General features: G+C 33.9%; 1 protein-coding gene across 2 annotated transcripts in view; it reads right to left on the minus strand.

Moving 5' to 3' along the window:
- Positions 1-1,308: 1,308 nt before the first annotated feature.
- LOC124369021 (two pore calcium channel protein 1-like) overlaps positions 1,309-26,551 on the minus strand; it is a 49,101-nt gene continuing 23,858 nt past the window's right edge. For both annotated transcript variants that reach the window (XM_046826684.1, XM_046826683.1), the window contains exons 8-13: positions 20,420-20,638; positions 19,136-19,255; positions 15,839-16,178; positions 12,972-13,273; positions 11,570-11,676; positions 1,309-2,981 (exon numbers count right to left, since the gene is read on the minus strand). In XM_046826684.1, coding sequence (XP_046682640.1) covers positions 2,844-2,981; positions 11,570-11,676; positions 12,972-13,273; positions 15,839-16,178; positions 19,136-19,255; positions 20,420-20,638 — 1,226 coding nt within the window. In that variant the 3' untranslated portion in view covers positions 1,309-2,843. The remainder of the gene's footprint in view (positions 2,982-11,569; positions 11,677-12,971; positions 13,274-15,838; positions 16,179-19,135; positions 19,256-20,419; positions 20,639-26,551) is intronic.

Genomic DNA, 26,551 nt, shown 5'->3' on the forward strand with positions numbered 1-26,551 from the left:
CAGGTTGATCAAACTATTGTCTAAACTACAAAGAGAGTTGGATTGTTCATGACAAAGTAAAACTCTAGCTTAGAAACTCACTTATCTGAATATAAGGATGAGGAGAAATACAACCAATTTTATCTCAACATACAACATCCATTTAGGAGCTTATTCAGTTATTTACTGATCGCTATTTAAAAATAGATAGTGACTTTAGAATACGCACAATATTGAAAATGGTTCTATTGATCAAAGTCAGAAACGTATTACTTATATAGGCTAGTTATTTAATCCTACAAAAAGCACATGGAATAATAAATAGTTTTGGCAGTTATCGTCACATGTTGAACTATACTGTGATAGTACAAATGGCCAATTACATTTATTCTTGAAATTCCTGATTAATCTTGTAAAGGCACTTTTAGTGGAAGATAAGTCGTTTCAAAACTCACAAATTATATTTCCAGAAATTTTCTACAGGTTTCTTTGTAAAATAGATCATGGTGTAATAAAATACACTGTATTTTAATGTAATTTAAAGTACACTAATTTTATACCCAGACTTAGAGAGGATCCCAACACTAGCTGAAGTTTCCTTACCATCTTTCTCTCTATTGGTCATTTTGAAGTTTTGTTTTGCTTCAGACCAGCCCTGAAGGCACTGTTGAAGAAGCATGCCTAAATACCTTGAATGTTAAGTAGTAGCAGAGCAATATTCTTTCACCTCTCAGTCACAAAAAATCATAGGTAAGAGGAAACCCCAGCAGTTGATACATGATTGATTTGTAATAAGTCAAATTAAATTTAGATTACTAGTTCTTTTTTCATTATTCACAAACCACCAGCTACATAATAATAATACTAGTTCCTATATGCTTTACTTTGTGTTTTTACAATCATTTATGTGTAAATTTAGTTGATGGCTCAGAAATTAAAAATATTATCAAAAATCAGATAAATAAGTTTCTAGTTCTTACAGCACTGTAATTCCTTATCATTAATCCCAAAGCACCATTAATTGTTGCAGTGTATAATCTGTAACTGAATGTGATTACTTCTCTTACTTTAATAAGTTTCAAGAAATGATTAACATGTAATTCATTTTAAATAAAAATTTGATAAAACATTCAACAGTTTGTACATATTGTTTTTAATATTGCCTAATACATGAACTATATATGATATTATTACAAAATTTTAAATCATTATTAAAACTTTTAAAAGTTTGTATGTAATATTTACCTTATAACACAATGTATATTCAAACACATGATAAATGAAAAAAACCAAGGGCACAAGTGAGTGATCAAAGAAATTGCAACTGAAACTGTTTGTTGTGTTTATAACTTCCTGTAAATAACTTCTTATCTGTGATGCATCAAGTTTCTTAAACATAGGACAAGACATTTTACAGAGTATTAAAGGTTAAGGTTCATCTTAATACTGGTTAAAATTAAGTAAAATAAATTATTAATTAAACTTGTCTATGTAAAAATTAAACTACAAAAACCTCAGGAATTCACAAAAAGAGAAATGAGGAGATACTCCTGTGCAAATTTCAATAACTTATTTGTTGGAATAAATATTGGATATTTACATAACAAGTTATGTAATCACCCCTATTACTAGATGAGGGGGAAATTATGCAAGAGGAAAACCAAGTTACAGTTATCACCTCGTGCGATAATAGAGATGTTACATAACATGTTATGTACAATATTTTACCAAACTCAATTTTCAAGATGTTTTCAAAACTGAATGTTAATTTTGTATTCTTCTGTTACACATTGGTTGAGATTATATAACTTTGCTAGTGTGTTCATCATTGACTGATTTATGCACGGAAATAGATACAAACAAGTTAATACTACCAGCCATTTTATAATTGTATAACCTCCACATTACAAGACTGCTCGCACTGATACTGAAAACAAAGTCAACTCATTAAAGAGCTAAGCTATTCGTAAAAACTGATTGCAATACTAATGAGATAATGCTGGCAGTTTGTAACCCATTCAACAAAACCATTTACCATCTGGAGTCTAGTAACAAAAGTTAAATGAGCTATCAGTGCAGATATACTAGTCAATATTTATAAATGCCCTACAAGAAAAACAGCTAATCAGCAAAGATTTAACTAATTATTAAACCATTAAGATAATATACACTACTTTGGAATTGTAATCAAGTATGGAATAAATCATTGTTTCATTGTTTATTTACATTAATTAAAATTGTTTTCAATGTTTATGTATTAATTTCCAAACCATAGTTGGATATGATAAAAATCATAACATTTGTTATTAATTATATCTATTGGTTGATCCACAACAGTGAACTTTTATAACTTTCCATTTGAAGTACTAATAAATAATAATTGAAAGTGTTAGTGTACTGCACAATTCCATGTTTACAAAAACTGTACACTGAATGTTATGTTAGGACCAATTTTTACTTACCAAAAGGGGATACTACTGTGGGGCCTATGAGACCAAATTATATTTTTGAATGTATCTCAATAAACAAATAGCTTAATTTTTTATTTTTAGATATAAAATTATATGTAGAGTGTGTGGAGGAAAATTTCCAGCCCAGTGATTACAGCTTCCATTTCATTAATAAAAAAATTATTAATATTCCATTAATAAACAAAACATATTTTATGTCTCTTCTTGAAAACTGAGATTTGGTTACGGTTGAACCTCCAAAACATGTGTTCTTTTAAATTATTATAGTTTTGTTACAAGCAGCTAATAATACTCTTTTACATATGTGAAACCCTCAAGTTTTTCTAGTTTACATGGTCGTACATTAAAATTCGGTATCTAAATAAATAAAATAAATAATCCCTAGATGTGAGTCTAGTGTTTACATGTAGTTACGGGAGAATCAGACATCAGAGGTGTTTCTCTCATCCACTGGTCTATCTCTGACCTATACATCCTCTTCTGTAGTATTTCTCTATTCCTTGATCTAACTCCGACAAATGTAGCAATCCCCTGCAAACAACACATTTTAAGTTTTCTGTGTTTAAATACACTTTTAAAACGTGTTCTGATATTGTTGCTCCTAAATCTGTAACACTTTGAGAATCGGAATAAAAAAGTACAGTATAGCAAAAATGCAGAATTATTTTCTATCATCCATATTTAAAAATATACTTATAAACAGCCATTAACTATTGTGTTTTTGCAGGTATTTGCGACAAAATATAAAATTTTAGTTGTATAAAATGAATTTTTGAACAGATGTGTTGGACTAAAAGTTTACATAACCAAAAATCACTATTTTCTGTACAAGGTATCCCAATAGTCTAAAACCTCCCACCTTCAGTTTTGAATGGTTGAAACATTTCAGTTTAACTTTGGTTATATGTAGTAACATCCACATGAGAACATTTGTATGGATTTCATAATAACCCCTTTTTCTCTTAAAACAGACTTGAAGGGTAAGTAAAACATTGAATTAGGATGACTCATTCAGTCATCTAAAATTAAAGTTTTGATAAGACAAACCCAATGACACCAAGACAGCCAATCCCTGACCACTCTCGCCACAATGGGTACTGCTTGAATGATAGTACTATTCTAACTTCAACTGGACACTAGGTTCACCATTATTCTTCTCTTATCAGACCTTTAAAACAAAACGTCACTTGATGAAGTTGCTGTTAAAAATCTTTTAATTATTTCTATAAACAATTTTTGTTGGGAAGGGATATTGTTATCTTATATTTTTAACAATAAATAAGATAATAACTACACAAGTAAACAATGTAATTATAACACAAAGTGCACAATTGAACTTAAAAAAGCACTATTATTTTGTAGGATGTAACTTAAGTTCCCACTTTTAGAGCCCCCCTTGAAATACTCAGCTAATATAATTTAAGAGTTCACAGACAAAAAAAATTAAATAAGGTTACATACTTTTCCGTCATCAATGATGACTAATTTTGGGAGCGTTGTCCCATTATCAAATCATGCTATCAGATCATTAAAATTCATAAATGTCCATAAATAAAATTACATAATTATAATGCAAATAAAAAAATGGACAAATGAACGGACGGACAAATGCATGCATGCGTGACGTTAGAAGAAATTTAATTATAATTTAGTTTATACATATGGCTGACCATGGGCAGGAACTAATTGACTGTATATACTACTTATTTTGACTACATTTAAAATTCACTGACCATCTCACTTTCTATCTTTATTTTATGACTAACGTTTTCTAATTTCCCATTTAATACTCAAAGTTTGAAACAAATTTCATCTTATTTGTTTATTTTATTTTCCATCTTATCTCGTAATAAACTGAAGAATTCACTCAATGTCATTATCACATCATTACACGCCCTGCTGTTTGTGCATGAGTACACAAAAGTATAAAAAGATCTTGTTATATATGAATATTCTTTGTGTCTTTATCTAGTAAGTTTAAATATATTTGCAACAGGTGCACATCACCCCATATGACGTAATGTGTCGGATGTTTTAATCGTATGGATTTTGAAATAAACGGCATTGGCTACTCGAGATCACCTGTTCCCCCCTTCCTTTGGTCACTGCCTTGTCCGAGCATTCCTTGAGCCGAGTAGGGCAGTCAACTCCCCGTCTCGCTTGCACACACCACCCCTCGTTGTGGGCCGTGTCTTAAGAAATGTAAAAGTGTTCTTTATTTCGATTCACCCGCCCCCGGCATAAGTACTGTTATTTAGAACAAACATAACAAATGGCGACGAGGTCGGTTAAATTTACATACCGGGGCAATGCAACTGTTCGATTGTGCCGCGTAGTGTAAATTTGGGACAACACGTGTAAATGTCGGATGACGAAGTGGATTTAGTGCCGTTACTACACGATATCGAACTGCAGGCAACACAAAAATGTCGGGAATAATCGGCGGAATCGCGTGAATACGATCAAAATAGTGAGACGTGGTCGTCTTATATCGAGCGCTTCGAACTATTCATCGAGTGCAACAATATTAAGGAGGAGAAAAAGGTTTAGCACGTTATTAACTGTTGCCGGTGTAAAAAACTTACAGTCTATTACGGGATTTATGCACGCCCAATAAGCCGTCTACAAAAAGTTTTGACGCATTAGTATCTTTGATTCAAGATCACTTGTATCCAAAACCATCGTTCATAGCCGAGAGGTACAAATTCAGCAAGAGGATTCAGCACGAAGGCGAATCAGCAGCAGACTACATCGCCCAGTTAAGGAAGATGTCCACCCATTGTGAATTTGGGGCAGTTTTTTAAACGATTACCTGCGAGATCGTTTAGTCTACCGGAATTAGAAATGAAGCAACAAAACAAAAACTGTTAGGAGAATCCAGCTTGACATTTGACCAAGCAGTTAAAATCATCACATCAGCAGAAGCCGCTGAGAAGAATGCAGCAGCCTTGGCGATCAACGGAAGCCGCAACGCCGCGCGACTACAATAAAGATGACAGCTCATCACCGCAGTGTAACAGCTGGGAGCAGAGCATCGGCGGGTGCCGGCGGCGCTACCACACCTGGAAGTCACCACCACAACCCCAAAAGCAGCGCTTCGCACGACTACAAAGTGCAGTGTTCGTGTTGTGGTAATGTGGGCCATTTGCGCCATCATTGTCGATTGTTTGGTGTTACGTGTAACGCGTGTGGAAAAAAGAATCACATTGCTAAGGTTTGTCGATCAAAGGGTAAGCCCCAAAACCAACAATCTAAGTTTAAACACTTTAAAAAATAAAAATGATAGTAGGACATAATTATGGTAGAAGAAGTATGTAGTCAAAACACTGATAGTAATGTTGAACCTGAAAGCTATGAGGAAGATATTTCAAATTTATTTAAAATGAATGAAAGGGAAGTTGAGCACATTAAAGTTAGTCCGGTTAAATTAGAATTAATAGTTAAGGGTAAGCCAATCTATTTTGAGGCTGATACAGGCGCAGCGTCAGTAAAGCGTGTGCAGCGAGAAATTTTACAAAGAAAAACCTTAATAGTTGTAAATTATTGCCCACTGACTTATCTCTAAGTTCGTATACGAATGAACCTATAGTTTCCGTTAGGGAAAATTTGAAGTGGATGTTCAATATCAAGGAGTTAGCAAATTTCTTGAATTGTTTGTAATCAAGAAAGGAGCTCACCTCTCATAGGACGAAATTTGGCTTCAAAGTCTCGGTGTGGAAATATCTTTCAAAAATAAAATATTTGGCATAAGCAATAAAGACAGTAATCCGGATGTTACGAGTAAACATTGCATTGAATTAAACTAAAGATTTGATCAAAAGAATTTCCGGAAGTTTTCAGTGACAAATTAGGTCAATACAAAGGTGAAACCAATTAAATTAAAGTTAAAACCTGAACGCCACACCAAGGTATTTTAAGCCACGGTCCCATTCCCTTTTCACTTAAAACTAAAGTCGAAAAAGAACTAGAAAGGTTAAACTGAGGAAAAAGTACTTGTTCCAGTAAAAAGTAGTGACTGGGGCACTCCCATTGTTCCAGTAATAAAACCAGACGGAGGAATACGCATTTGCGGAGATTTTAAAGTTACCTTAAATCCCATGTTTAGAAGTTGAAAAGTACCCTATCCCCCAGAATAGATGAATTGTTTACTTGTTTACAGAAAGGCGAGAAATTCAGTAAAAATAGATTTATGCCAAGCTTATATGCAGCTAGAGTTAGATGAAGAATTCAAAGAAAATTATGCACTATAAGTACCCATAAAGGGTTATTCAGTTATCAAAGAATGCCGTTCGGAATTTCTTCCGCAACGAGTATATTTCAGTACAGAATCGAACAGTGTTTACAAGACTTGTCCAATGTTGTTGTATTTTTAGACGATATATTGATTACAGATGTAAACGATGATCTACACTATCAAAAACTTAGGGAAGTTTGCAAACGCCTAAGCGAAAATGGTCTCACAGTAAAAAAGAATAAATGCACATTTTTTTGCACCTAAAGTGGAGTATTTAGGTTTCTGTATTGACAAAGAAGGGTTGCACACTTCCGAATCTAAGTAGAAGCAATTAGGAATGCTCCCATACCTAAAACAGTGACAGAGGTCAAAGCTTTAGTAAGGTCTAATTAATTACTACTCAAAGTTCATACCAAATTGTTCCACTATACTAAGGTCCCATGTTACAGTCTTCTTAAGAAGGACACACCTTTTAATTTTGATAAGAAATTGTATCGCAGCTTTTGACAAAGTAAAAGAGTTACTTTTCAAACGCACCAATTTTTGGCGCATTATGACACTAAACTTTGCCTTTGAAGTTAGCCGTAGATGCTAGTTCAGTTGGCTTGGGAGCCGTCCTAAGTGTTATCTCACCAGGTGGTATAGAGAAACCAATAGCCTATCAGTCACGCACACTCTCACAAGCTGAGCGGAACTATTCACAGATAGAGAAAGAAGCTCTGGCTATCGTGTTTGCAGTCAAAAAGTTTAATCAATACTTGTACGGTCGGAAATTTATTTTGTACACTGATCATAAACCTCTTTTTAAGTATCTTTGGAAAATAAAAAAGGTTACCTATCTTTGCTGCCGGTCGCATGCAAAGATATGCTTTGTTCCTGTCCGGTTACGAATTTGACATTCAATACGTAAAGACGGAACTAAATAATGCAGATATGTTATCTAGATTGCCTTTAAGTGTCAAATCACAACAATGCTACTGATGAGTTTGCGTGGCAAGGTACCTATTTACATTGTATTCAAGAAAGCTCATTACCTTTGACTTTTGAAACATGTAAAATCAGGTACACAGAAAGATCCAGTTTTAAGTAAAGTGTATGGCTACATTATGCACGGTTGGCCTAATGTCATTCCTGAGGGAAGCGAAGAGCTTACTCCGTATTTCCAGAGACAGAACGAACTGACAGTTGAATTTGGAGTAATTATGTGGGGTTATAAAGTAGTCGTACCAGTAACTTTAAGGGATTATGTACTTAAAGAGCTTCATTCTAGTCATTTAGGTATTGTGAAAATGAAATCGGTAGCACGCAGCTACGTCTGGTGGAACGGTATTGATGAAACAGATCACAAATATGGTGGCTAACAGTTGTTCTTCCTGTCTCCGGGAACGGAACAACCCGTCAAAGAGTCAATTACATGTTTGGCACTATCCTTCCGCTCCCTGGAACGTATTCATGTGGACTACCTAGGACCTTTTAAAAATAAAATGTATTTAAATCGTCATTGACGCTCACTCAAAATGGTTTAGAAGTAGGCGAAGTTAGTTCAACTTCCGCTAAACTAGCTATAAGTTTTCTAAGAGAGCTATTTAGTCGCTTTGGTCTACCTGTTAATTTACATTCTGATAATGGACCACCCTTTACCTCATCTGAGTTTAAACACTTCATGGAAATGAAACGGTATTAAAACATACTTTCAGTCCAGTGTATCATCCAAAAAGTAATGGCCAAGCAGAAAACAGCGTGAAATTTGCTAAAGACAAATTAAAGCGAGCATTTCATGACAATGCAGATGCTAGCGTAGCCTTAAGTAGGATATTGTTTGACTACCGTAAACTCTGTACATAGTACTACCAATGAAACACCAAGCAAGTTAATGTTTGGCAGGAAACTGCGCACGCACCCGGTTGGATCTATTGAGACCAAACATTACCCAGTTTGTAAATAAGAAACAAGAGGAGAGCAAAAATAGTTTTAATAAAAATATTACTAGGGTAGTTTATCCAGGTCAAACTGTATTAATGCGAGATTACAGGTCAAACAACAAATGGTTGCAAGGTATTGTAAATAAACAAATCAGTCCTGTTATGTATGAAATAGAGTTTAAATTCTGGCATTGTAACGAAACGTCACATAGATCAATTGATCGGTTCTGAGTGACAGTTCGCTAGACAGAGACTCGAGTGCAGTAGCAGAAAACTGTACCGAGAAACGTGGCAACCCCTACTCCGCATACGCAGACGTAGACTTGGCAGCGCCGCAATACCAATCGCAGTGTAACTCTCCCCCTGCACATGACGTAAATCGATCGCCAGTTGGCATGGCAACCACTACGGTGAGTGGTGGAAGGTCACTCTCTTCCCCCTCTACCCCGCAACGTACTACACCCATATCAGAGCGCGTAAAATCAGCTGTTCTTGACAGCACCTGTCAAAGTCGGGACGCGACGCTATCCTGAGCGCACTAGAAAACCTGTAAATAAACTTGACTTATAATAAAGATGTACTTATTCAGTAATGGTTGTGTATTATGTTATATTATGTGTTTTTCTTTTTATTATATTGTGGTTTTATCAAGCGTTTATTTTAATTTAAACTTGTTTAGTGTTTACTTGTTGTTAATTATAGAATCATGTCATATCAGTACTTTATCAATTATTACTTTAAGTATCAAGAGGAAGCATTTCAAACTATTAAAGGACAATTAATTTTTAAATTTGATTTGTTTGTAATTTCTGAAATTTAATAGGGAGGAAATTGTTATATATGAATATTCTTTGTGTCTTTATCTAGTAAGTTTAAATATATTTGCAACAGGTGCACATCACCCCATATGACGTAATGTGTCGGATGTTTTAATCGTTGATTTTGAATTAAACGGCATTGGCTACTCGAGATCACCTGATCCCCCTCTCCTTTGGTCACTGCCTTGTCCGAGCATTCCTTGAGCCGAGTAGGCAGTCAACTCCCCGTCTCGCTTGCCACACACCCCTCGTGTGGCCGTGTCTTAAGAAATGTAAAAGTGTTCTTTATTTCGATTCACCCGCCCCCGGCATAAGTACTGTTATTTAGAACAAACATAACAGATCTTCAACTCAATTCCAAGCGTAGGCCATGGAGGCCATAGTGCCTATGTAGGTTCTTTCCTTTTGAATGTTTTATTTATTCATAGAGAGAAAGCATAGTCACATTTTTTATTCCTTTTTTACTTCATTTCCTCTTAACTATTAACCCACTAAAGCTTATACTTTGCAATTAATTAAGCTTAAGTTAATGTTCTTTTACTTTTTATATTCTCTGTGTCTAGCACTTATTTAATTTTTACATACTTTTCTTTTGCCCTCAATTGAACCATTACATTTGATGTTACTTTCCTGTGTTTCATTCACAATAGCTGTCTATAAAGAAGATGAAGTTTTAGTCTGTTAGTAGCTGCCAAGGGAGGGATCAACAAGGCCTTTTGTTTCTTGGGCATTCCTCTATTCAGTTAGTATCCAGTCATACTGGTGTGATGTTATGTAATTTCTTGTTATTTTACAGTGTAGTTACAAATGAATATCTCAACTGAAAATCATGCAAATTGTAGGTGCAGTCAGGAATAAGGTTTTTGTAGGCAAAATAACAATATCCAATTGAAATTTATTGGTAAGTGTATAAAGTGTACGGATACAATACAATTACTGAAGGTAGAATGTCACAACAATATGGTACATTAGGTTTAAAATGGTTGATAATGTACATGATGAAGATCAAAGTGTACAACAAGCACTGTGACACAGGAAATAGTCACAGATTCGATGAGAAGATCTAGAAAATCGAAGATTCAAATTAACAGAGCTTTTGCTTAGTTTCCACAAATTTTACGAAGTTTGGTGCTTAAAAAAGTTGCACATAAGCATATCACAAATTTTGTACAAGACAAGTCCTAAAACCTCAATGGAAAACAAAAAAATTAACAAATGGCTACATCATTGACTTTTATACTCTTAAAACAGAGCTGGTAACTTATTATTTCATTGAATTGAACATAACTAGAGATGGAACTTGGGCAAAAATGTGAACTACAAGACCAAACGCAGTCTGGAGTGGGGCATGCAAGGAAGGTTATGGTGACTGCTTTTAAAGACAGGAAATATGTGCTTCTCGTAAATTTTCTTTAATGAGGCACAACAATAAAATTAATATATATTGTCACACTTTTGAAAACTTAATAAGAGCAATCTAGAACAATCGTACAGAAAAGTTGAGTATAAAAGTGTTTTGGATGACTTTACCCAACACACACATAGTAAACCAAACTAGAGAACTGGATGCTTTCAAGTGGGAGGTGTTCCTGCATCCACATTACAGTTTGGGCTTTCCATCAAGTGACAATCACCTGTTCTCAGACATGGAAAAGTGCCTTGAAACACAACGCTTTGGTGACAATGGGAGGGTGTAAACAATGGGTTGAATGAAGTCTCAGGTGGCAGAACTTTATGACTATGCAATATCATAAGCTTGTTCAGTACTAAGATATGTACTTAAATTTATATGGAGATTATGCTGAAAAGTAGTATTTAATAGTCAGTTTCAAACAGATGTAAACTTTATATTCTTTGATGTTTTACACCAAAACATAACCTACTTTCTGGACAGTCCTAGTATTATATAAATGATGCTATATTTTTATGCATTATAAGTTGCATTGGAAATCAATTTGATTTGACTTTCAGATATAGCTTCTTTTTTTAAATATACAAAAAGAACTCTTAGTTAAACCAGCATTTTTATGATATTGTGATTGTGTAATACACAAGTTACAACAAAATCACTATCCCATCACAATTAATACGATATTATCTAAACAAAATGACCAACTGGCACAGTTCTTCATACAAAACACTTACCCCAACTACTAAGTCAGAACGCAGTTTTTCAAGGACATGAAAATCTTGCACCCAGCTTTGGATTTCCTCCCATTTGAGATCAATTTCTTCATGTAGTAATTTCTCTTCTGAAAACAATTAAAGGAACAATGGAAAATTTTTGTGAAAAGGAATAAAAAATAATATAAAAATATAAATAAATTGTGAATTCTAATGCCATCGAACAGAATGATCATTTTTATAGTTTAAAAATATAGAATAGAAGCATGTAAGGATATAGCTTGGCTTGAAATTCGGGCATATTAATATCCAGCTTCAGTAATTTTTAAAAGCCTAACCTTCTTGAGTGACAATGAATGAAATGAAACAATGAAAAAATGAGTCAATGAAACATTTATTTTTATGAATAAAACCTGTTGTTTTATTTTGTTAATACTATTTCACAATTTTTACCTCTCTTCTAATCTACATTGAATTGTCTAAAAATAGCACTGTTATCTCTGTCACTAGTTTAATAGAAGGTGAGAGCTATGTCAGAGTTGGTAGAGAAAACGTGTTACTAAAGGTGGCAAAAATTCAAAATTCCAAACCAGTTATCAAGGCTGGCACTGTTTCTAAGATATTACAGCAAGTACAATGTCTTTATTTGCCTCTTTTGCAACCCTAGCTCACCACGCAATAGCGATATTATGAATATATTGACTTTACTTGAAACCCTACATTGCCAGCCTCATTTTGAGGTTAAGAACACTGGTTTCACCAACAACACTACCCATTTCACTAACCATTGGGTATATACAAGCTTTGCTGGTTAAAATTCAAGCAAACCTTCAACAACCGAAAGGTTATGGCTACGGTTTTTTGGGACCAAAAAGTTTTGTTGCTTGTGGAGTTCATGCAGCTGGGGACCATGATAACTGCAGCTGTTTATTGCCGAACCTTACAACGTTTGTGGAGATCCATCCAGAACAAAAGAAGAGGCATGCTGATGTCTTAAATTGTTCTGTTGCATGACAACGTCCATCCTCACACTGCCGGAGTAACCCAACAATTTCGGTGGGAAAGCTTTTAGCACTTACCATACAGTCCCGACCTAGGACTGAGCGACTTCAATTTTTTTCCTGAACTGAAGTAATGGCTTGGAGGTCAGTACTTTTCAATTCCTGAGGAACTTTAAGTCACGATGTATTTAAATTCACTGGCAGCAACATTTTATGAAGAGAGTATTGGAAAACTAGTCGACAGGTATGACAAATGCCTCAATCTTCAAGGCGATTAAGTTAAGAAGTAAACATAAGTATACATACATTTTGGCAATAAAATTATTTTTTTCTATTCACTTGTCTTTTATTTAAGGCCCATCGGAATTTGAAAAAAAAACTGCTCTAGTAATTTTAAACTTAGTACATGAAATTGAACATACCATCACGCTTGCTGGTGTGTCTCTTGTACTGTATACGGAATCTGAACGCCTCGAGGACTGAGGCCACGACGATGGTTAGGACAACCATGGTAGTCAGATAGAACAGGATGAAGTAGACTCTGCTTGCAGGGTGCACCACACTGGCATACCCAGTCATCATGATGAACCAGTTGTTTACCACAGTCAGCTCAAACAGGGTTACATAGCTGGTCGCCAGGTTTTCAAACGTGTTCAGATAGTAGTAACCCAAAGCTGAGGTCTCGTTGGCAGAGTATCGATAGAAATCCTCCACAGCAGTTCCCCTGGAAAATATTGAATATTTATGTCAACAGTGTTCGTAAAGTCTTCTTCACTGTGTTGTAAAGAAAAACACAAATAAAAGTGTTTAATAATATGAAAAGAAAATGATAAATGTAACATATGATAATTTAATCCTTAAATACATTAATCCTTAATTTACGATGTAATTGTATACTAGAGTAAGGACCAAAATTTATTACTATATACTCTCCAGGGCTTTACAAAATTAATGGTATAAAAAACAGCACGTAATATTCTACATGCTTTTTTTGTAATCCGCATAGAGTAATTTTTTTTAAAGCCTCAAAATTTGAAAAATATTAGTAAGACCTAAGCTATCCCCTGATGAACTGGTATGTTTTTATAGTGTTGACTTGGATAAGTAGCAAAAAGTATTTTCTGTGTTTTAGAATAAAAATTTGTTTAGTTTAAAAATTGCTGTCTTATAGTGCCAAATGATATTAACGTTAAAAAGTACTCTCTGGGGGCCATAAAGTGACCTGGGCCTTTGTGTGAATAATTTTGCAGGCTTTAGCATGACACTCATCTAGTGTCAAGGACACTTTAGCTTTAAGAATTAAGAATGTAGCTTAAATGTGTGGGTTTTCAAAAGTATAAAATATAAAATCAAACTGTTGCTAATCATTTACTTTACACAAATATTTTACTTCTTTTCATTATTGTTATTTAAGATTATAATTTTATATAATAGGTATGTGTGTGAGATGCAATCGTTAACAGATCAAATTAAGACAATCTGTTGGCTGACTTTAATCATCTGGCAGATCATTATGTGTATGGGGGTATAACTAACTAAGATAAACTCCACTACACTAATGGAGGCAAACTTGGATTAAACTGTGTTAGGTGAGGTTCTCGAACACATTATTGATCGCAGAAACTGTAGAATCCACACGCTTCAGTGAAATCATCATTCATACGTCGTCAATTTTCATACACAGTTTCACGAATCACGTTGCGTAAAATACCAATTTTAATTCCTGATTCAAGGATCTGTCAAATTATTTCTTAATTTCATAATCTCTTAGAGACAGGGAAATTGTTATTGAGACTTTCGCAGTTCTATAAGGAGGGAGATTCCCGGTTTTTTCCTGGTGCGTTAAATTCTCAACTTATTTCCAGTTTCCCAGTTTTCCCAGTAAGTAGCTACCCTGTTAAATTACAAAATTAATTTTAGTAATATTAATCTTCCCTGTAAAATGCAAAATGATTAACTCTTTGTCATAGAAAATTAGTTTTATTAACATATGATTATTCTTTTAATTATTACACTTTTTGTTAGTATTTCTTTATCAGATATATTATTACATTTTATTGGAATTAATACAGGTGTCCCAGAACGTTCTACCAATATTTTCAGATACCATTCCTGGACCAAAGACAAACAAAAATATCATATTAAAACTTATAAAAACTCAATAATTACACGAATGGCCTCTTCTTGTTTTTTTCACTTAACAATTTTTAATTTGAGATGGGATTGTTGTAATAAGTTTAAATTTGGTATATACCTTTATAATTGAAAGGCCTAAGTACAGAACAAATTTCGATTTTTTAGAAGGTTTATTTTCAAAATGGTGTTTTCCTAAAATTTTTAAACATAAACATCTTAAAAACCACATACCATAAAAAGTCACACAATTATTAAATTTTAGTTACACAATTTAATTACAAATCCAACAATACCAAGTTTAAAAGTCAGTTGATAAATAGGGAATTTAAAAAAACAAGTATTAAACACTGTCATTATGTGACAACACTGTTTGTGAGTCACAACAATCAGCTGTTTTAGTTTTAGCTGTTCTAATCAGTTGATTGCAACATTACATTGTTGAACTGTGGTCATAATATCCTTACCTACTACATCATTTAGGTTTCTTTTGATTAAACACAAGAAAATAAAAATGTTTCTAATCTACCAAAATAATAACTTTATATTTAATACATTCTCATTTAACTGATAAAGAGGAGGCTGTGAAATGGTGAAATATAATTAAAATCCCACTACAGCCATATAAAATATACTTTATAAGAAAAGTGTGACTGTATTATGAAGTCTAAAACTAATTAAATGCATTAAAAGTGTTAATCTTAAATAATATACAACAAGAACATTAATTTAAACTTGAAGATCTAAAAATGTTATTTTTACAACATTGTATTAAAAGTTTCATGGAACATACAGTATTTAAACATCTCAGAGGCTTATACCCATTCAAGGTTTTACTAGCTATATTACTCATCCATATTTAAATATTATTTTTACTACATTCCTTATTTGTTTCTTTTTTATTTTCTAGGCTAGTTGTAAGATTTAACACTCAGTTTCAGAAGTTTCAGTGATTTTTAATAATTCTTAAATAATTCAATTTTAAATTTTTACTGAAAAAGTTCCACTGCTATATCAGATGCGCTTGTTTTCCTAGTTGGAGAGTAAAATAGTCCATTATCTTAATTTTACTTAAAAATCTACGATAATTACTGTATTCATTAAGAATGTTAATGGGTTTACTAATTAACTCTTGCTATTTCATAAGAAAACTTACTTGCAGCAATTTTTCATATCGTAACCTTCGAAGAGCTCCATTCCAATAATGGCAAAGAAGTAGTAGAGGACAAGCATTACCACCGCAGTAGAGCACATAAGGGGAGTAAGAAGAGCCAGCGTGCCGATAATGTCCCGGTAGCGTTTCTTCATCTTGAACAAGTGTAGCAAGCGCAATGGACGAACTACCACACCGTACGTAAAGGCAGGGACTAGGTAGATTGCCAGTAGTGCCAACAGACCCAGAGATGTCACCATCAGGTCACAGAAGTTCCAGCCAGAGTGCAAGTACTGAGACATGCCCAAACCCAGGATCTTGACTGCCACCTCTATTACTTGCACTGCAACATATAGTAGGATATCAGTTAATGGAGGAAATGGAAGGTAGCTGTATGTTGTTTCTACATTCGCGCAGTGCAAAGAACAATATCTTTCCTGTAGATTTAAATCTGTTGCCTCAAAACAAACAAAACAAAACAGGAAATTTTCTTTATTTCTACAACTCAGAACTTAAAAGTACGTTTTGACATTTAATCTGGTAGTTTTTAATTGTTGTTAGTCAAATAAAGTCTATTACATGGTGAGTTTTAAAACTGAATAAAATTAAGAAAAATTACAAAGGCATTATGATAATCAAGAAAAAGTTCTTCTAGCTGAATAAACATTTTTTTAAAGTTACAGTTGTTTACTTACTTAACTTTTACACATATTTATACACAATAAATATTTGTATTTATACAATAACACAATTAAGTTGATGAGACCGAACCTATAATCAAAATTTTAGATAAGGATCGCCATTGAAAACAAAATTCCGGTTGATACTGGTATTTAAAAACTGAGCAGCGGCAACAAACACACGTTTGTGCCCACAGAGAGCAAGAGTCAGCTTTCGCTATTTGTTTACAATGTTTTTTATTCCTAACAAAGAGGAAGCCAATAACATAACAGTATATACAGCACAAGTCTAATTCTTATGATGAACTTCAGATAACTCTGAACATTGTATATCAGTATTTCAGATAATCGTGTCTCTAGTGTGCTAAAATTGTTTTAGAATTTTAGGATGACTATTATGTGTATTGAATTTATGGAGATTTTGTTGTACTGAAGATGGTTACACAAATTCAGTATTTATACAAGACAATTGGCAATTTCATGTAATATATATTTATTGGTACAAATTCATGAAAATTTGAGTTATGTAGAAAAATTGTATAAGAAAATGAAAAACACATTTCTAACTCTTAAGTATTCGGTTATAACTAATACTGAAAAACAAACCATTAAAAAAGTATTAAACTATTTTACAAAAAATATTTTTTGTTTCACTTCAAATATAAAATAGTCAAAGATATTCTGATTAGATCACTTAAACTCTTTGTAGAGTGTATAATGTTTTAAAATAATAAGACATTTAGAAATGTCAATGCAAAAAGCAGTATAAATAAAGGAGTAAGGATACTCCAGTAAGGCACTGTTGTAACATCTTTTGTTATTTCATGTTTTTTATTATGAAACTAAGGTAAGAATGTAATACGTTGTTAGAACCCCTGCTAATTTGCTTAGTGAACATGTCTGCAAAATACAATTATATCTCATGTTGTTTTTAATAAATATTCTAATATCATTTTATAGAATAAATAACTTATAAACCGATTTTATTCCATTTGCCTATTTTATATGAATATACAATGGGATACAAAGAAAATTTATTTCAAACAGGTATTTACAACCAGTGATTTTAAGTGAATTGTTTACTACTATCTGAGTATGCATTTTGTAGAGTTTGCTTTTCTGAACTGGACATAAAAAATATAGTATATAGTATATTGTTCAAAATAATTACATGTGTCAGGAACAATTTGTTTTTTGACTGATATTATTAAATAGAATAAAAATAATTTAAACAATAGCAGGAGATATATTTTTATTCATAATTTCACATAATTCACTAGTGTAGTTTAATCTTATCAAGCTTTTGATTACAGTCAACAATTACTGCTGAATAAATTAAGCTGTCATTGGCGTAAAACATTCTGAACTAAAATTGAATTTTCCTATTATTTATAGTACTCAAGGAACACATAGTTATTCAAGGGAAAGGTTAAATGTTAAACAATCACAGGTATGAGTACCTTAAGTTTAGGATCTTGGAGCTTTTCTATTAATTGTTACTGTCAATGATTTTTCTTTTCGTAATATCCCTGTAAATTTGTTCAGTATGCAGGTGGTACCACTTTTATATGTTAAATAAGAAAATAAATAATTTCATGGCAGAAAAAGAACAAACCTTGAAAGTTACTATGGAATATTTTATGGTTTAGTAGTAAACAATGGTAAAACAGTACAAATAATCTTTTCTTTAAAAGTTATTCACAGTGACAATGAATTTTTGAAATTATTAAAGTTTATTTAGACACTAAACTACATTGGGATCAACATATTCAACATATATGTAAAAAAGTCTATAGTTTTGTATCTTCTGAGGAGGTTGAGGGATCTTGTCCTCTAAGTTGATTGTTCATCAGTGGATTACACAAATTTTTCACTCTCATTTGAGATATGGTATTACACTGTGGAGGAATTATGTTAATGCTACAAAACTTTTCGTTTAGCGAAAAATCTTACTATTTACAAAAAGTGTTCTTCGGAAAGAGTCCTGCCAGTGAACATTTAAAGAGTTTCAAGTTATGACTTTATCTAGTTTTTATATTTATTGTTATTTAGTTAATAATTAAGAAATATAGTATAGTTTTACAAATAGAAAAGAAACTATTACTCATTGTACAAGAAGGAAATACTCCATCTACTGTATATTAAGAGTTGAAAACTTTAAACAAAGTCATATGTGCTTCAGAATTAAACTACTTAATAAGCTTCCTGGAAAACCCTAAAATGTAACCTTCAAAAGATTAAGTCAGTTTTGGAAAGATAGATTAAAGAAAAAGATTTGTATTCCATTAATGATTATATTTGGTCACTGGTGCCAGTTCCTTAAATTTTAAAATTATTTGAACTAAGCCATAATATTTTAACTACTTTATTATTGATTATTTATGTAGCTAAAGGGCTGCTATAGACTAGAATATAATAATAATATATGTTTCAAATAATGTAACTATGTTATTTAATGAAAATAAAAATTGTTGGTTCTTGATTTTTATCATATGCTGAAATTTCATAAAACATTTCTACCTTTAAACAAAAGAAATAAGCTTTATGCAATATGTCAGTAATTTCAGACAACATTCATCACAGTGTCATATACAGTTCGGTTTTATCATTGATAACTTACAGAAGAGGAAGAGTAGAGCGTCCCAGGATGCAAGGAAGGTGGTGGCAGCAGACTGCAGATCTGGGTAACTCTCCAAGGCTCGATAGACCATGGATACTCCATTACACACTACAATAGCACCTATACACCACAGTATTACATTAAGAGGAAATCCTTGCCGAAAACTATGGTAGCAGTGACAATACAACTGTAGGAATATGTTTTAGAGCTATGTGGCTACTTATATTCCAAGCTAATCAAGAAAACAAATTTGTTATGTTCTTTTAAGACAAGAAGCTTAGAAATTGTACCTAGTCATATAAAGACCTTTGCGCTGCTTCTGGAGTGACAGGACATTCTGGATGGGTAAGATTGAAGGTTACAATACAAATTTTAACCTAGTAAGGTAAACAACTTATGTAGGCCGCCTCCTGTCGAGATCCATGAGGAAGCATTTAGGGCACTAATCTCAGGTCATGTCTCCTCGGAAGAAGGGGAAGCCAGCTCTGAACCAGCCTCTCCAGTCAAGCAGGCAGGGGGTGGCACACCTTTATGTTGAGGCTAGCAAGAACCTTTGACAGGGAACGAACTCCACCAACTCCAACAGTCATCTCCCACACTAAACTAGACCTATAAAATTACCCTTGCACCCCAGAACCTCGGCATTTGCGTTTAGTGATGTGCCGCTTCTGGACATTCAAAAAGTTGCCCAGATTTAAGTGATACATCGATTCTTACTGTGGCCAGTGTGGGTTCAACTAGAAGGTATAAACCTACCAGAAGTGACCCCTGCTGGGTAAAATGCTTTAAAAATCAATTTAATTTCCAGTATTAATATTAACTACTTTGCTATATGGTAGTATTATTTGCAATAATTGTCACTGTATTTTTCACAAGAACTGGAATGGTATGAAAAAAGAACACAAAATGAACCGTGAACTGTGTACAAACAAAGGACAAGTCAATACAGTAAGAACAAATAATACAGCAAAAATGGACAAGGAATTAACAAAGAACATGTTCAAATGTATCTCACAGATAAAATTCAGGCTAAATAATCTAAAATAATACCATTTGAAAATGTTTGATGATGTATATAAATTCCAAACATTATATATTATATATATTAAAACTGACCTTTTTTCCTAAAATAGGTGTTGCTAATATACCATTTTCCTTTAGGAAATGGTAGTTGTCGAGATTGGTCTGCAATTTATTTTGGAGAGTTATTGATCTACCCATTTACAGACACTAAATTAATTAAAAGGTACCAAGTTACAGTGCTAGAATGTATGGGGTACTCACATACAACACTCTCGAAATGAGCCCACATGACAAGATTGTGCATGAGCTGGCACAGGCGCTGAAGGGGCATCCAGGCAGAGTGGAACCAGGGAATGTGGGCATACTGCACCTCCCAGTTGATGGCCACTGCATCGTACACATTGCAAAACTCGTCCAGTGTCAGTGCCCCGCTATTGCTCGTGTTCAGCTGTTTGAACATCAGCAGAACATCTCGAATACCTGGAGAAACACAATTATCCAAGTATCTGTGGATGATTTAACTTTGTGGCTTCAGCAGTTGATACTGAATTGTAAAGATTTCCTCATTATTTTATTTCATTATGAATGAAGAATCAATGAGTGGTATTAATATTGTTCAGCAATTAGTAGGCAGCCTACTCATTTTCTGCACTATTTATAAATATGGAACAAAATTATTGTTTGAGTTAAGATTTTGTTTGCTTCTGAATTGTATAAAATAGGGTTACAAATGAGATATGAAATTCGAATTGTACCATTTTTAATCCCAAAATTGCTTGATTTTTAGTAGAATTGACTTTTTTAAACCTCTGCTCTTTACTCAATTCTGATAATGCCATTTTTTTTTAATGTATATATTCAATTCTCTCCAGATGGATCAGTTCTCAATTTTTGCTTTTACTAATTCAAAATGGTACTGAGAACCAGGTAATAATATATTTAAAATCGGTTTGTAATACATTTTCCTTTTTTAACCCACTCAGAATTTATCATATAACAATTCAACAGTGGCTAAGGTGGCGATAAAATCCGTATTAGAGAAACATGAAGAGTACTATGAGCTGTAGTATTTTTCAACCTTATTTTAAATTAGAATTACAGAAAGGAGACAAAATTTACTATCTACGAGGTCTGTCCAAAAAGTATCCGACCGCCGACCAGTAGGCGGCCGCGCCGTAACCGACCGGCTCGAACCGGTTATTGGAGGGTAGGGGCAAGCCTACTCCTTCCCATATTAGGCATTGAATACGATCTGGTCACTCAGTGAGTAACAGTGCTCTGTTCCGTACAGTACTGCCGTGTGTGTGCGTCGCATTTCAATATGACTGAACGTGTTGAGCAGCGCATTTGCATTAAATTTTGCCAAAAACTTGGCCATTCAGCATCAGAGACGATTACTATGATACGGAAAGTTTATGGTGACGTGTCTATGGGCGATACACAAATAAAAGAGTGGTTTAGGCGGTTTAAACATGGCCGCATATCAGTGGAGAGTGATGACCGATCTGGCAGGCTTTCAACGGCCAGAAACGCTGAAAATGTTGAACGTGTTCGTGCAGCAATTAATGAAAACCGTCGATTGACTGTCCGAGAGCTGGAAGAAGATTTAGGAATACCAAAATCATCAGTTAGTAACATTTTACACAAAGATTTAAAAATTAACCGTGTTTCGGCAAAATTTGTTCCTCGGCTGCTGACAGAAGACCAAAAGAACTGTCGACTTGAAATCGCACAGGACAATCTGAATTTGATCAAAAGTGACCCAGGGCTATTTAAAAAAGTTATTACTGGTGATGAGTCATGGGTTTATGGCTACGACCCTGAAACAAAGGCTCAATCTTCACAGTGGAAAACTTGCGAAGAGCAACGGCCGAAAAAAGCAAGACAAAGTCGAAGCAATGTCAAGACAATGCTGACAGTTTTTTTTGACCAGGATGGCGTTGCTCATCATGAATATGCTCCAAGAGGCCAGACAGTGAATAAGGAGTATTATCTTGAGGTCCTAAGGCGGCTACGAGATGCAGTGCGAAGGAAACGACCTGAACTGTTGACAAGCCGTGACTGGATCCTGCACCACGACAACGTGCCAGCTCATTCCTCAAATCTTATTCAGCGTTTTTTGGTCAAACACGACATCAACCAACTACGACAGCCTCCCTACAGTCCTGACATAGCTCCTTGTGACTTCTGGCTATTTCCGAAATTAAAAATTCCTTTGAAAGGAAAAAGATTTGACAATGTTGAACAAATAAAACAAAATGCGACAAAGGACCTGTTGGCCATTCCGCAAAATGAATTTAAGGAGTGTTTCCGGAAGTCGGATGAGCGTTGGAATAAGGTAGTGGCTTGTGAAGGGGAGTACTTTGAAGGGGACCAGATTGCTGTTGCCGCCGAGTAACGTCAGTTCATGCCAGACGTCAAGGTCGGATACTTTTTGGACACACCTCGTATATACAGATCTTGATATTATCGGTGTCAATTAGCCAAATAACCAAAGAAGGTACGACTGATTGTGGTGCAGAAAAGGTAAAACTTCCATGCAGCATGATCGATAGACCCACAAGCTAAACATGCAAATCGACATGGCAAAAACAATTGCATCTAAACTTTTCCTCTTCACCCCCTGAAGATGTCATTATTACTACAAAACACCAGCATTTGATGTTTCTACATTTGATCTTCACCAATAGCCCATTTTGGCGAGTCTGGCTGGTTTGCTTTTAACTGTTTTAACCCTCTCCTGGTCATATTACCGCAACACGCTTCTTGCTCTGGGCTGATTTTATAAAGCTATGTCGTGGGAGAACACACTCGTGTTTTTATTATTTTAACAACTCTATTCGTAAAGGAAATATTTGTTTGTATTGTTAAATTAAAATAAAACTATATGTCTAGTACAAACAACTGTAAAAAAAAACATAACAATATGTCAGTAAACAGTAGCTGTAAGAAGTCACAAATAGGTCTAATGATTTTATAAAATAGCAAAAGAAGTTGGAAGGAATTTTGATGAAAAACTGCTAAACCACTGTCAATTGAGAAATTGATAAAACTCAAATATTACTCCTAGATAGCCCCACTATGTATAAAAACATGCAATGAACGAGGACAATAGTACTGCCAATAGGTACAAGGCATGTTTTTTTAAATAAGTGGCGTTTTGATAAATTAAAAAAAATAAAGTACACTTTTAGTAACATTTTTATTTTCACACTTTTATCTATTTTTCAATATAATTGCCATCAATATTAACCCTTTGAGTGCCACGCGATGTGGCGGAGGTCGTGCAGCCAGTGCCAGTCATTTGTGACAGGCCATTCCCCTCAGTGCCAAGCACTATTTTTATGTTACTGCAGTATTTTACTAAAAAATTAACACCTTCATTAAATATTAACATAATGGGACACTTTTTGCTTTATTATTTAGGGCAAGATACGGGCTACAAATTGGTATATATATACATTTTGACCATAAATAAAAAAAAATATATTTATATATGTATAAGCAAAAATAAAAAAAACAAAAAAACAAATTTTTTTTGTTTAAAATACAAAAAGTATTTATTTATTTTTGTTTAATGAGTTTTATGTGCCAATTTTATGTTCCCCATGTTAGTTGGAATACATGTACCAAGTTTCATGAAAATACATTTATATATAACAGAGTTTTTAATTTTTTTATATAATGCTGCAAAATGCTGAAAAACCTGCCCCAACATGCACGCTTACTCTTGTTCATGTAAAATATATTTTACTAGTTTTAAGAAATTAAATCAAGGTAGATTATACAACTGTTATTTATTTATTATGAACAGACATAAATTAATTACATTGGGCTTATTTCATTAGGCTTATTATACTAAATCCTTCAGATTAAATAACTGAGTGAGTGTTTTTATCATAAGAATAAATTAATGTATTTTAATGTATTTTCGCGGTCAGATTCCGTTATATGTCCCCAACGCTTTAACTTTTTTCAATGAACTTAGAACGTTATAAAACGATGTAGTTGAGTAACAGAACTAACATTCCATCAATCAACAAGCATTTCCAGGTATTGCGATCGGTATTGTTGTCGCTGTTATCTTATCTTTCTCGAGAATCCCGATTACGGCAGCCCACGCGGCATCACATTATTTAAGTTTAGGTTAGTTTAGTTTAATTAGCGTTGGGGGCATAATGTTAGTTTTGTTACTCAACTAAATCGTGTTATAACGTTCTAAGTTCATTGAAAAAAGTTTAAGCGTTGGGGGCATATAACAGAATCTGACATATTTTCGCTTAAGGGCGATCTGTTTTACTCATTTCGGCAAACTATACCTTATTCAATAATGAAATTGAACTGAAGTAATATAAGTAGGAAACTTTTAAAACATTAATCAAAATGTCAACACAGCCACAATAGACAGCTAGCAAAACAACTGAACGTAAACAAAACGACTGCCGCGTGACAACAGGCGGTTAGCGCCACAGGCTTCTATATATCAGCTACATAAAATATTGTATACTATATATACAAACTATCACTACGTGAATTATGTCGTACATTTCTTGGGCTTTAATTTGATACGTTTTGCGATATTATACGTCAATATTTAGCAACAGGATGACCAATATTGGAAAGGCCGATCTAGTCGGCCCTTGGCAATTTTCGTCAATACCATCGGGCCGATTACATCGGCCCTTGGCACTATGCGGAAACGTTGCTAGGCCGATTAAATCGGCCCTTGGCACTCAAAGGGTTAAGGCACTTATCATATCTAGAAACAACCTTTTGTATAGTGTCGTCATAGAAGATTACAACCTGATTTAACAGCGACTGAATACAATAGTTTTGACACTATTTTCGTTGGTGCGGTGCTGGCCTTCAAAATGCTTCTTCTGATGAAAAATAAATGGTAATAAATAGGTGCTAAATTGGGACTGTTAGGGGGATTATCAAATTGTTCCTAGCAAAATGACGTGATGAGATCTTTAGTTCAATGTGTTGGCACCATCGCTCCTAAGCTTGGCTAGGCGTGATTTAGTTTAGTTTTTATTTAGTTTATCGTTTCTTTTTGAGGCCGTTGGATAGCTAGACGTACGTGGCACCAGCGTTCATTAGTTTCGGACTAGGCGTGATTTAATTTAGTTTTATTTGTTGTTTTTATTAGTTGTTATATGTACTGTGATATTAGTACATTAAGTTTTTGATGTCTGAATTTTTAATTATGTGTTTGTCTTGTTTTAATAGCTTTTATATGTCTTTGTTGTTATTTTAAATTTTGTTTTACTATTAGTATTTGTTGTCAAAAAATCACTTTGTTGCCTTGTCTAAATGTGTATCTGTAGAACAAAGTTTATAATATATTTTAATTAGGAAATTGTTATTTTGTAATATTTTATTGTTAATTTGTGATTATATTGTATGTTAAATAATATATAACTGTAATTGTTAGTAAGTATGAACAGAGTAATTATAAGCCTATGACTTTGTCAATTACACAGTTTGTGTTTAAAGACAATAAAAACTTCTTGATTCTTGATTCTATTTAGTTATCGTTTCTTTTTGAGGCCGCTGGATCGATTGATGTATGTTGACATCAGTGTTCCTTAGTGTCGAGTTAGGCACGATTTCGATAAGTTTTTATTTAGCTTATCATTTCTTTTTGAGGCCGTTGGGTTGCTTGACGTATGTTGGTGCCAGCGTTCCTAAGCTTCGGGCTAGGCGTGATTTCCTTTAGTCTTTATTTAGCTTATCATTTCTTTCTGAGGCCGCTGGATATGTTTTGGCACCAGTGTTCTTTAGTTTTCAGTTAAGCACGATGTTGTTTAGTTTTTATTTAATTTGTCGTTTTTTTCAAGGCCACTGTGTCGCTTGACGTATGTTGGCACCAGCGTTCCTTAGTTTCGAGCTTGAGTTGAACTAGCAACTGTTTTAGGGAACGTTTAGGTAAGGGGACAGTCACCCTAAAACAAATGCTGGCGACCCTTTATGTCCTTTTTTACCGAGTTGGCGATGATGAAAGCCTGTTGATTCTTAGATCATTGCTGATGTATTTGCTTCAGCATTTGTTTTTACATTGACTCGGGTCTGAGCTAAACTTGGAAACTATCTCTCTCTTCCAAACCCTGGATTTTATCCCTCTCGACTGTTCTATCCAGTGTCTTAGGTTTATATAGCGTTATAAAACTATCCCTAACCTAATCTAACTGTTACAATGTTTGTCCATAAACTTCACAATTCTGTTGGTGAATTTCTATTGCTTTCAAGTCTTTAGCACCAAAAAACAAATAACAGCAGGTACTTTACAGTCAGCAGAATTTTCAATTGACAGGTGCATTTGAAATATCCAATAACAAATAAAAAAACCGTAATGTTTTTGCCGTAATTATGTAGTGCTGCAACAGCAGA

The sequence above is a fragment of the Homalodisca vitripennis genome, chromosome X (genome assembly GCF_021130785.1).
Source record: "Homalodisca vitripennis isolate AUS2020 chromosome X, UT_GWSS_2.1, whole genome shotgun sequence".
Lineage (NCBI taxonomy): Eukaryota > Metazoa > Arthropoda > Insecta > Hemiptera > Cicadellidae > Homalodisca > Homalodisca vitripennis.